The 12,937-nt window shown below is 37.4% G+C and overlaps 2 protein-coding genes across 6 annotated transcripts in view; one reads left to right on the top strand and one right to left on the bottom strand.

Annotated features, from left to right (window-relative positions):
• LOC107470295 (pentatricopeptide repeat-containing protein At1g71490) overlaps positions 1–8,444 on the top strand; it is a 33,016-nt gene extending 24,572 nt beyond the window's left edge. The window contains exons 3-7 of one of the 5 annotated variants that reach the window (XM_052255307.1): positions 4,085–4,354; positions 4,826–4,935; positions 5,571–5,663; positions 5,889–6,110; positions 6,203–8,444. In XM_052255307.1, coding sequence (XP_052111267.1) covers positions 5,654–5,663; positions 5,889–6,110; positions 6,203–8,244 — 2,274 coding nt within the window. In that variant the 5' untranslated portion in view covers positions 4,085–4,354; positions 4,826–4,935; positions 5,571–5,653 and the 3' untranslated portion in view covers positions 8,245–8,444. Of the gene's footprint in view, positions 1–3,997; positions 4,355–4,825; positions 4,936–4,964; positions 5,543–5,570; positions 5,675–5,888 lie in introns of those variants that run through there. The other 4 variants (XM_016089689.3, XM_016089690.3, XM_021133257.2 and 1 more) reach the window with 4 other exon arrangements.
• Positions 8,445–9,666: 1,222 nt separating this feature from the next.
• LOC107470297 (small GTPase LIP1) lies at positions 9,667–12,646 on the bottom strand (the record flags this gene model as incomplete). The annotated part of the gene is given in 7 exon segments (XM_016089692.3): positions 9,667–9,859; positions 10,023–10,135; positions 10,217–10,270; positions 10,765–11,069; positions 11,568–11,715; positions 11,807–11,898; positions 12,230–12,646. Coding segments are annotated over 7 exon segments (996 nt in total), but the record flags the coding sequence as incomplete, so codon positions are not given.
• Positions 12,647–12,937: the final 291 nt, after the last annotated feature.

The following is a 12,937-nucleotide window of genomic DNA, read 5'->3' as shown; positions in this document are numbered from 1 at the left end:
AGATTATTATTATTAATTGATTAACTATATTTCAATTTTTACTTATATATTTAAAAATTTATTGAAAATTATTTATTTAGTTTTATAATAAATGATTTTTTTAAATTTAAATTATTTATTCATTAGCTTATATGTATTACACCATATATTTAAGAATTTGTTGAAAAATATCAATATAATAAAAAATAAATTTCAAAATATATTATTTCAAAAGATTTTAAAATAAATAAGTCCCTGACAAATAAGTTTCAGACTAATTTGGCATTAAAACGATTGTCAATTTATCTAAATAAATGAAATAAATACACTTCTAACCAATTTGAGTTTTAGAACAAATTGGTCCTGTTTTTTTTTTTTAACTATCTACGTAGACATTTAACGTCCATCTCACTAACGTGCCAGATCAACAACTTTTTGCTAGTGTTTGACAACAAAACTCAAAGAAGGGTCGCGTTGTTTCACCACGGAAATCAGGAACAAGGGCTAAAATGGCTATTTTTTTCGTCAATGATTTGTGAAAAAGAATAAAGACCGAATTGATAGTTCACTTTAAATTCATACGTATTGATACAATAAAGTGTGGACAAATAAAAATACAACATGTAAATTATATTATCCATATTAATATTTATTTATTTTTTTAAATATATATCATTTCATTATTATTACTAAAACATACATCCTTATAATTTAACAAACAACAACAACAAAGTCTTGTCCCAATAGGTGGGATCGGCTACGTGAATCAAACAACGCCATTGTGCTCTATCATGTATCATGTCTACAGAGAGACCGTTTACATGTAGATCTCGTTTGACCACCTCATGGATGGTCTTCTTAGGTCTTCCTCTGCCTTTCGTCTCTTGTCCGTCTTCCATCTCATCCACCCTCCTGACTGAGTGTTCTATCGGCCTTCTTATCACCTGTCCAAACCACCTGAGACGCGATTCAACCATCTTTTTCACAATGGGTGCTACTCCAACTCTCTCCCTTATATCTTCGTTCCTTATTTTATCCAATCGCGTATGACCACTCATCCATCTCAACATCTTCATCTTTGCCACACTCAGCTTATGTTCGTGCTTCCCCTTGGCCGCCCAACACTCCGTACCATAAAGCATAACCGGTCTTATAGCGGTGTAACAGAATTTACCTTTAAGTTTTAAAGGCACTTTTTTATCGTATATAAAACCAGATGTACTCTGCCATTTTGACCAACCTGCTTGGATCCTATGATTTACATCCTGTTCAATCTCTCAATTATCCTGTATGATGCACCCAAGATACTTAAAACTTTTAACTTTTCGTAGGAAATTTTCTCCAATCTTCACCTCTATATTAGGGTTTTCCCTTCTCAAACTAAACTTACATTCCATATATTTCGTCTTGCTACGACTTATGCGCAAACCATACACTTCTAGAGCTTCTCTCCATAAGTCCAACTTCTTATTTAGATCTTCCCTTGACTCTCCCATAAGGACAATATCATCGGCAAAAAGCATGCACTATGGCTTAGACTCTTGGATGTGCTTTGTGAGTACTTCCAAGACTAATGTGAAAAAGGTATGGACTTAAGGATGATCCCTAGTATAATCCAATACCAATAGAAAATTCCTCTGTCACACCACCTTGAGTCTTCACACTAGTTGTGACCCCATCATACATGTCTTTAATTGCACGAATATATGCGATCCTTACTCTCCTCTTTTTTAAAACCTTCCATAAGACCTCCATTGGCACTCTATCATACGCTTTTTCCAAAATAATAAACACCATATGTAGATCCCTTTTATTACTACGATACCTCTCCATCATCATTCTTAATAGGTATATCGCTTCAGTGGTAGATCTGCTTGGCATAAATCCGAATTGGTTCTCTGTTACTTGTGTCACTTTTCTCAACCTCCGTTCTATCACCCTTTCCCATAACTTCATGGTATCACTCATGAGCTTGATCCATCTATAGTTTTCGCAACTTTGTATATCCCCCTTATTCTTGTAGATAGGTACCAAGGTGCTCTTTCTCCACTCATCAGACATCTTCTTTGACTTTAAAATCTCATTAAAAAACTTGGTTAACCAGTTGATGCTTTTTTCTCCAAGGCCTTTCCAAACATCAATCGGGATATTATCAGGTCCTACTATCCTGTCATTTTTCATCTGCTTTAGATCCTCTTTTACCTCAAAGTCTTGAATACTTTGATAGTAGTCAAAGTTTTGATCTTCTTCCCTCGTGCATAACTGACCAAGGCTCGGAAGAGTCTTCTGTCCCTCATTAAATAACTCATAGAAGTAGCTCTTCCACCTTTCATTAATCTTCTCCTCTTGAGCCAACACCTCTCCATTCTTATCCTTTATACACTTAACCTGATCCAAATCTCTCGTTTTTCTTTCACGACTCTTGCAATTCTATATATACCTTTTTTTCCTTCTTTCGTGCCCAAAGACTGGTAGAGACCCTCATATGCTCTTTTTCTTGCTTCACTTACAACCACTTTTGTCTCTTTCTTAGCCGCCTTATATTTTTCCAGTTATCTACGTTGCGGCATAAAGACCATTTTTTAAAGCACTTCCTTTTTATCTTTATCTTTTTTGTACACTCGCATTCCACCACCAGGACTCCTTGTCTCTTGGTCATATTCCTTTAGATTCACCAAAGCTTTCTTTTGCTGTTCTTCTAATAACTTATGCCATCTCCCTCCACATCTCTTCCACGCTTCCATTCCCATCCTACTTTGCCTCTTCTCCTATTCGTCTTAGGAAGCTTCTTTGTTCCTCACCTTTCATCCACCACCACCTCGTCCTTGGGTTCTTCGTATGATGTCTTTTCCTCAACTTTTACTCAACGCGAAAATCCATGACGAGCACCCTATGTTGTGTTGTCAAACTCTCTCCCGGGATAATTTTACAATTAATGCAAAATATCCGATCGACTCTCCTCAACAAGAAGAAGTCGATTTGAGAGTTTGTCATGTCACTCTTATAAGTTATAAGATGTTCGCCTCTCTTTTTAAAACATGTATTTGCGATGAGATGATCAAAGGTTGAAGAAAAGTTCAAAATAGTTTTACCTTCGGCATTGATCACCCCGAAACCATGGCCTCCGTGAATACTCCCATACCCAGTCACTTCTCTCCCAACATGGCCATTTAAATCTCTTCCTAAGAAAATCTTATCTCCCGAAGGTATGTCTTGAACCATACTCTCTAGATCCTCCCAAAACCTTATCTTGTATTGTTCGTCCAAACCCAATTACAGTGCATAGGTGCTAATCACATGGAAAACACCTCCCTCCACCACAAGTTTGATAGAGATGATCTTATCTCCCACCTCTTGACATCCACTACATCCTTCTTCCACTGCTTATCCACAATAATTCCAACCCATTCCTATTCTTCACCTTTCCTGTATACCAAAGTTTGAAACCAGAAGTATCCAACTCCCTAGCCTTCGCACCAACTCATTTTGTTTCTTGTAGGCACATAAAGTTAATCTTCCTCCTTGTCATGGTGTCTACCACCTCCATGGATTTTCCTGTTAGAATGTCTATTTTTCATGTCCCAAATCTTAACCTTCTGTCGCTTCGACCTTTACCTTTTACTTTGTAAACTAGCTTATTTACTCGTGCGTTCACGAAAGCGCAAGAACCCTTGCTCATTTAACACTACATCCGGGCAACGACCTAGCTTTAGCGCAATAATGTCTTTGATTCATGTCATGGAGATTCGACTATATTTTTATGTTAGTTGTCGAAAACCTAACACAACCCTCCTCCTTTATCTGGGTTTGGAACCGGCTATATACCGCAAGTGTAACATAGACGGAGTTACATCCTTATAATTTAACAAAAATAAATAATATTTTTTATGTTAAACAAAAATTACTTCTTTAAATTAATTAAATTTTAAAATTATTAACTTTAATTTTATATATTTAAATTTCAAATAATCTAAAAAAACAAAAATACATAAAAAAAAATTTAGGTCCCATCTCATCTCAGTAGTCTTGATGCTCTCAACCCTAATCGCCATTCATATCCAAAAAGAAGAAATACATCTGAAAATTTGTTCGTCATCTTCTGTAGGTTTTCCCTCCCTCTAAACTCTGAACTCCGACTGAAATCACCAAATCGGAGTGTTGGTTGCGTTACCGTGAACCTTGAGGCCTGCTGCGGTGCCGCCTGTGGGTGTTAAGTGATTGTGACTGCTCTACCGTGAGTGCATCTCTGTATCTCTCCACTGCGACTGCGACTGCGACTGCATTGGAAGGTTGCTGACTTACTGTCGCTGCTGCTTTGTGTCGTTCCTGGTTGCTGCTGCCTGCTGCCCTCTTCTCCCCTGTTGTGTGATTTTAGGTAAGCCATAAATCTCTTTTTCTCCCTCTGTTGTTTGATTTCACTCCCTCATCTCTCTGTTCAATATCTCAATTCTCAAGGCTCAAATATTCAATGTTGAAAAACCAAATACCTCTGCTACAAAGTGAACGATATGCTCTGTGAATGATGATTTTAAATTTTAAATTTTAAATTATGGTGGTGCTTAGGATTCTAATTCACGTGTGGTTTGTTACTTGTCATTTTGCATTTTGGAAGTTGTTGTACTTGTTCATTATTTGATTGTATTGCTTGTTGATTTGCTTTCCTTGTTAGTAGTTTAGTTATTTTATATGCTGAATTTATTTTAATGTCATATAAACATGTGAGTTGTGAATTTGTTTTTCTTTTAAAATATTTGTATTCTTTATTGTGCTTTTGAATGCTAAACTGTTCTAAGGTTCAATTTGCTCTTCCATCAACCTGTTTTGTGTTTGCTTCACTCTGACATAGGAAGAAGACTGTGCTGTGTTCTTGATCGGTGAAGAGCACTGTGCTGTGTTCTTGCATAATTATAGAAAGTGTACTCTTCAAGCCCTTGGATTATTTTCACTGCTGATCAGGTACCTTTTATGTATATTTTTGTACATTTTGGTAACTGAATTTGCAAATTGCCACACCTCAGTCAAGTTCTAGTGACCATCTTAAACTTTAATTTTTCAACTGGTTCGTTCATTAATCATCTCAACCATTCATTTACTATAGCATCAATTGATCAAAGATATGGATTATTGAGATTATAATAAAGTAGTAACTAGGCAACACTATGTTATGCACTTTGCATGTTGACATCTTCTGTCAGAATTTTCAGAGTAGGGTCCAGTTGGTTATGGTTTTCTTTCATGGCTTAAATTTGTAGAGCAATCCAAATCAATAGTGACCTCAATTTTGAGGGACCTCAATGTAAACTTTCATGATTGATACTAGTTACAGTCGCTCTCACTCTCACCACAGGGCATGTTTGGGTTTAGGATCTTAAATATGTGTCTTGGATGATGTGAGCATTTAATTTCCTTTGTCATGCTGGGGTTCAAACAAGCATTAGTAAGATAACGGGTTATGGTTTATGAAGTATTATCCTACAACTTAAGATATCGGTATTTTATCCAGGTGAAGCTTTATATTCATTTTGAGCTGAATGAAGTCTCAAATATAACATATATCAGAAAGGTATGTTGAACTTCATTTACATATACAGGTAATGGAATATGTGACTTGGGCAGGAGCAACAGCATTGCTGCAATCAGCAGTGTTTGCAAAGGCAGGGCAACCTGAAGTTCAATGGATAAAGGTTTGCAACATGTATGGGAAATTCTGCAACCAAGTGGGAGAAGGGGTAGCTTCTGTTGTGGGAAATTCTACGAAAATATGTTAAATATGCTAAGAGATATAATCCAACTTTGGTTGTATTTTAGTTTTGAATTATGAAAGCTTACTATTTACTATTTAGGAGTCACTATTTACTATCCCTTTACGATTCTATGACTTGCAATTTTCCGTTTGTCTTCCATTTCAGGTAAAATATACGACAGCTCACTTCTCCAACGGCACTGCATCTTCCACACTTGGGTACTCCCTCCATATTCACAACTTAAAATTATTGAACTCGACAACCCTGTTACAGAACCAAATCCATCAAATGTTGTTCAAGACATGTGCTTGCTCCTTATTGGCCATGACAGTTTATGCCATCTTCTACAACTATACCCACAAAACTCTTACTCTCACGAGTTCAGAGGTTCCTACCTAAACCATGGAAACAACCTACCAAACAGTTTGACAAACACTTTACCTTCACTGATGCATCTATGGTTGGTGTTCTTGTTGCAGCTCTCAAGGACTTTGTTAACCAAGCCAACTTGTCTAACGCATTCAAAACCTTCTTTCAAATACAGCAACATGCAGCACCATCACTTTCTACTGCTTCTTCCTATATCTTGTTACACCCCATTAGTTCTCTTCTCTTGGGTTGCATTAACCTTAAATCATTGCCACAGGGTAAGCAGCTTCATGCCCAAGTCATTTCATTGGGTCTTGATCAACACCCTATTTTGGTTTCAAGGCTCACTAATTTTTACACTAGTTTCACTCTCCTTGCTGATGCTAATGTTGTTGTTGAGAGCTCCACTAGTTTGGATCCATTGCCTTGGAATATGGTTATATCTTCCTATGTTAGAAATGGGCTCTTTATGGAGGGTCTTTCCGCATATAAGAAAATGGTGAATAAGAGGATTGAACCTGATGATTTCACTTACCCTTCTGTTCTAAAGGCTTGTGGGGAATTGTTAGATTTTGCTACTGGTTTGGAGGTTCATAAGTCTATTGAGGCTAGCTCAATTGGGTGGAGCTTGTTTGTGCACAATGCATTGGTCTCTATGTATGGTAGGTTCGGGGAATTGAAGGTTGCTCGCCAAATATTTGATCAAATGCACCACAGGGATGATGTTTCTTGGAACACTATGATCAATTGTTATGCTTCAAGGGGGATGTGGGAGGAAGCGTTTTGGCTATTTGGATGCATGCAAGAGGAGGGTGTTGAAATGAATGTGATCATTTGGAATACTATTGCTGGAGGGTGCTTGCATTCAGGAAATTTTAGTGGGGCACTTAAGATGCTTTCTCAGATGAGAACTAAAATTCATTTGGACAATGTTGCGGTGGTTGTTGGATTGAATGCATGTTCCCACATTGGAGCCCTTAAATTGGGAAAGGAGATTCATGGTCATGCTGTAAGAACATGCTTAGATGCATTTGAAAATGTAAGAAATGCATTAGTTACAATGTATTCCAGATGTAGTGACCTCAGACATGCATATATAATGTTCCACAGAATGGAAGACAAGGGTTTAGTTACTTGGAACGCGATGCTTTCTGGATATGCACACATGGATCGATCTGAGGAAGTCTCACACCTTTTCAGAGAAATGTTACACAAGGGTGTTGAACCAAATTTTGTAACCATTGCAAGTGTTCTTCCCCTTTGTGCTCGCATAGCGAATCTGCAACATGGCAGGGAGTTTCATGGCTACATCATGAAGTGTGAAGAGTTTGATAAGTATTTATTATTGTGGAACGCTCTGGTGGACATGTATGCGAGGTCTGGCAAAGTCTTAGAAGCCAGAAGAGTGTTTGATTCGCTGAGTACAAGAGATGAAGTCACATATACTTCCATGATCTTGGGGTACGGTATGAAGGGAGAAGGACAAACTGCTCTAAAACTATTTGAAGAGATGTGCAAGTTGAAGATTAAACCAGACTATGTAACAATGGTTGCAGTTCTAACAGCTTGCAGCCATTCTGGTCTTGTATCTCAGGGTCAGTTACTCTTTAAACAGATGACAGATGTTCATGGGATGATACCGCGCATCGAGCACTTTGCTTGCATGGTTGATCTCTATGGAAGGGCTGGCCATCTGAACAAAGCAAGGGATGTTATTACTGGGATGCCATGCAAGCCAACTTCCGCAATGTGGGCGACACTCATTGGAGCTTGTCGAATCTATGGAAACACAATGATGGGGGAATGGGCTGCAGGAAAATTGATGGAAATGAAACCTGATCACTCAGGTTATTATGTGTTGATTGCGAACATGTATGCAGCCGCTGGTTGTTGGAGCAAGCTTGCAGAAGTGAGGAGTTACATGAAGAACATAGGTGTGAGAAAGGCACCAGGCTGTGCTTGGGTTGATGTTGGCAATGAGTTTTCTCCATTTGTGGTGGGAGACACTTCCAACCCTCGTGCTTATGAGCTCTACCCCTTAATGGATGGACTCAATGAAGTGATGAAAGATGCTGGTTATGTAAGTAATGAGGAGACTGTTTCACCCGAGGAACATTTTGAAGAGTTGAATGTTGTAGGGAGTGTATACTAAATTGATGTGCCACATAAGCATGTTTTGGAGTGAGATCATTGACAGCGAGGTTAACCAGTCTCATAAATTAAATATCAAGGATCGAAAATAGGTTTTTTTTTTCTTTTTTGTAGTGTTTTGAAGAAATTATCAGGACCGGGATGGATATTCATTAAAAAATCAAAGAAAGATTTGAAATATGTTACATATTTGTAACTTCATGTATACGGCTATAAGCCAGTAGAGAAATAGATTTAAGAAAGAAATATATGTATGTATTTATATACATCAATCTCCGTGTGATTAACTACGAAGCATGGTCAAAGAACGATGAATTTTCTGACTTTCTGCATTCCTATATTTTTCGTGAATATATGTCTAATCTTTTCCGTTGAAGAAAGAATTAATATGGAATATACGCTGACCGATGGAATTATACGCTTTTATTAGCAAACTTGAACGCCACGTATGTGAGAGCACAATAGTTTCCATACGCATATGGTTTGGTGATTGGTCAATTAAAAAATATTGTTAATTTATTTGTTTATATATATGCAGATCAATACGAGGGATCAAGAAAAGGCGGGTAAATAAATATAACGCCACTATGTCATGGTTGGGGAACTCTATGCCTAAGGAATGGGAAGAGAAGACAAAGCAATTCAATGTGAAGTGGGAACAAGTACAAAGAAAACAAAGCAAAAGTGAACTAGAGAATAGCGGTTACGAGGATTCACGTTTCATGTTCCAGGATGGGATAGTACCTTACCCATCCCAACTAGATGCCAATAAGGATGGTTCTTCTTATGGCTCAACATCATTGTTCTCATTCAAAGATTTGCTTATTGAAAGGCAAAGGAAGGAACTAATGCAAAGAGTTCATGTTTTCACAAATCAAGTCATGCATGCTCCGACAGACTCCTCCAAACGCTTGCCAGTGTTTAAGGACATAGCTCCAAACTAGCATTTGTTGGTTAGATGGCTATTAATTCATAACCCTTTTAGGTACATTCCAAATTCGTTAATTCATCGTTCAGCATAATTTGATCCTTTAATTGACTCGTGCTAATGAAAAGAAGTGTTGGTTTGTTGACAGTTATTGTTGCTAATTAGAATTTGACAGAATTATCAAAAATTTACACCAGATGGTGGAAATATTTTATTCTCTGCTTATGCTTTAATTTTTGCCATTTTGGTTAGGTCATTGAGATATGATGTGTTACATAGTCAAATTTAGTATAACTAAGCCATTGTGTATATTCTTTATTATATAAATTTAATGACGATTATGACCTTATTTTCTAATTTTATCAATATTAATAATTATATCCATTAAGAAGTAGCTGGTCACATAAAAGTAAAAAATATTTGAAAGTGTAATGCTACTCATAAATTCTTTACTCTGATTTCATGTACAAGGGTAACTAGCAGTTTTTGAGGTACATTAATATATGATCGCTTCGTTCTTGTTGCGGCAGTGTTTTCAGACGAGTTGGACAAAGAAAACCTTGGGAAACTATGGTTTTCTGATACTGAAACTGGCCACTGAGGATATAGTGTGGGTGGAGGAGTGAGATTGCGTTGAGCTGGAAGAGGTGGCAGCATGTTATATGTGTTGTAAGGATCACTGTTTAGACTGCAATCAAATATTAACTTTGTGAGAGAGACATCAACAATAAATGAGAAAGGAAACCGACCAATGATAAATTGGTAGGTAACAAACATCCACTACACGTTACCACTAATGCTTAATTACTCTGTCAGCATTCAAAAATTATTACAAGGCCAAGATAACGGACCTTGTAGTATAAGAACGATCATCTTCATCAATACGCTGTGTATTCCTCTGAACTGGAGAAACAGACCATGATGGTGCAGGTAATTCATCAGAGAAATATCTTCTCCTGATCAACTAAAACAGAGAGGAACCAGAAAAGTTAGATGATGACCCATAAATTAAAGAAATGATACATAAATTGAAGGCCATACTGACCATATGGAAAAATTTCATCAGCGCCTCCTTGTCATACCTTGCTTCTTTTGCTGCCTACAGATGTCCAACAAAGTAAATCGCAACTAGTAAGTGAAGAATGAATTAGGTAGCAGTTGTACGGCACAACGGGAAAACAGGAATATTTCTATATCAATAATCAAGATGACAAAATAATTTTAATGCTCCATCCTTTCAATTAGATTCAAAAGTGAATTAAAGCTATATGTTTTATTCCTATACAACACTAGTGTGATGACAAAAAAGTAAAATGTAAGTTAATCAAGTCATCCATTAAGCAAACTGAAGTAAGCATTTTAGTCATCGTGAACATGTGAAATGTAGTTCGGTAAAACCTAATAAATATTTATAAGCAAAGCATCAGCCAGCTATATTACGAAAAGAAGCAAGACTAAAACTTTGAATTGCCACAATGCTAGCTAGTTCAAACTCCCAACTAATTAACATTACTTCCTGTACAATTCATGAGGTAGAATAGCATCCTCGGGATAGCAAGTGACTGATATAGAAAAGCTACTCAAGACACTTACTGCAATAAGGCTTCCACCACCAGGAAAGCTCTCTGTCAGAGGAAGCTCCTCACTGGATGGAAGCAAACCCTGCTTCTCAACCCACTGGCGTGCAACATCAACGAGATTGCCACTGCTTCCTCTAGTACCCTCTTTTGCAGCAATATCAGATTTGTTGCCAATAACAATATATGGGACAGGAAGCCCACTGGGGCCCAAGGATCCCGAAGGAGCTGAAAATGTCCCTGTTGCAGAAATCTCAGCTGCCCATTTCTGCAAGCTACTCTTTGTTCTTCTTTGTGAGAGATCGTGAACAAAAATTACACCTTCAAATGAAATTGAAGCAAGATTCCTAAATTAGAACAGAAATCATACAACCAACTTGCAAAATGTACTTACTTTTAAAGCTTCTCTGATTTTGATTGTAAAATTTCCACCAAAGCAAAAAGTTATAAATAAGTCATGGATACAATTCAAAAGGAAAAATAGCAGTAGAGGATACAGTTGAAATAAAAGGGTACGTGACATTCAGTCAGCTAACTACTGATGATTTCTTACAAAGGCTGAAAAACTAAACCTAAAACGTTCATGATAATTACTTTGATCAGATTCCATCTATTTCAAGTTCAGACTTGAAAAAGGTCATGTTTAACTATCAGAAACTCCCTTCCCCCTCTTTTTTCATTCTATTCTACTTGGTCCGATATATTCATATTTTTGTATACTTGCCGGTATTTAGATTGAAGATACATACCACAACTTGTTACAAATGTATAATTCGTAGATATAAAAATAAGCAATAAAAGAGAAGCTCTGTTACTCACCATTAATCTGTGAATAAAAGAGAGACCTGCAATCTTTGTACCGATCGTGCCCTGACACATCCCAGAGTTCAACAAAGAAATCTCTCTTAGAATCACCTGCAACTGCAAGGCTACTTGAGGAGGTTCCAGAATTTCCATAATAAGTGTGCTGGAAAAGAAACAACAAACATCTGTTGAAGTCTTGAACCACAGAAACAATAACAATTTTTCTTATGTGATGAAGATGATTAGGTTTCTACCTTCACACCAACTGTACAACCGATTGTCTGTTGAGGGCGAGTGATGGGAGAACCATTAACTATCAAGTGAACAAGAGAAGTTTTCCCAACACCTAAATGAACATGATATATGTTATGCTAAAATCTTTCCAAAGTGAATTCATTGTTGTTTGATCCTTTCAGGCATGCCTAAACCGATGCAACATGTAAAACTCAGCAAAAAACTCTTTCTATTTAAGTTTCCATAACCCTTTGCATCACACACCAATACACCATACCATATACCATTTATACAAAGTATTGTTGACCATAGTGAACTAAAAGTAGTACTTTTTCTCTACAAGTGCAGCATCTACCCTATTCTCACAGCAAACTCAAAGAAAGAAAGTTGGGGAATACAAAGACCAATGAATAAGAAGAAGGAAGGGAGCAGAGTGATGGTACCTGAGTCACCAACAACGGCCACTCTGACCTGGCCAAATGGGGGACCACCATTGAGGTCTCTGTTGTTCGTTTCGCGGTCCCTCCGGAACATTCTTTTCTTGCTTCTTCTTCTGTAGAGCGCAGACCCAGTTAATGGAATCAACTCCAAAAGCAAAAACACCTCAGAGACAAAAAGGCAAACACCTTGGCTGCTAGGGATTCAACCACCGAAGAAGCTCCAGTAGAAATTTGAATCCATGAGATGCAACAGTTATTGTGGTAAAATCAGATAAAGAAGCTGACACGTAATAGATGTCATTTTTGTGAAGTGAAGTGAGGTGAGGGTTAAGGAAGGTTGAAGACGACGCCACAAGCTTCGATGCGATCACGTTCTTGTTCTCGCCACCTCCGATCCGTGCACATCACGCGACCACTCAATAGTCAATAGTCATTACTCATTAGGCAATAGTCTATGCTCTATTTTTTTTTTTTTTCATAGTATTCTCCAATGCGATAAGAGTTTGTCGGTGGTCAATAAATTGCTGTATGCATAAGACGGGATTCGAACTATCGACACTTACTTAAACGGACAAGTAAGCTGACCACTCGACCAACCCAAGTTGGTTATAGTCTATCCTCTATACTATACTCATTTTTGTTTTTTATTTCGATCCTGTCTTCCTTTACCTAAAAATACGGAGATAATGGATCGACATCGGTCCATAATGG

The sequence above is a fragment of the Arachis duranensis genome, chromosome 10 (assembly GCF_000817695.3).
Source record: "Arachis duranensis cultivar V14167 chromosome 10, aradu.V14167.gnm2.J7QH, whole genome shotgun sequence".
In the NCBI taxonomy this organism is placed as follows: Eukaryota; Viridiplantae; Streptophyta; class Magnoliopsida; order Fabales; family Fabaceae; genus Arachis; species Arachis duranensis.
The sequence above is the reverse complement of the archived record's forward strand: the minus strand, read 5'-3'. Positions and strand labels throughout refer to the sequence as shown.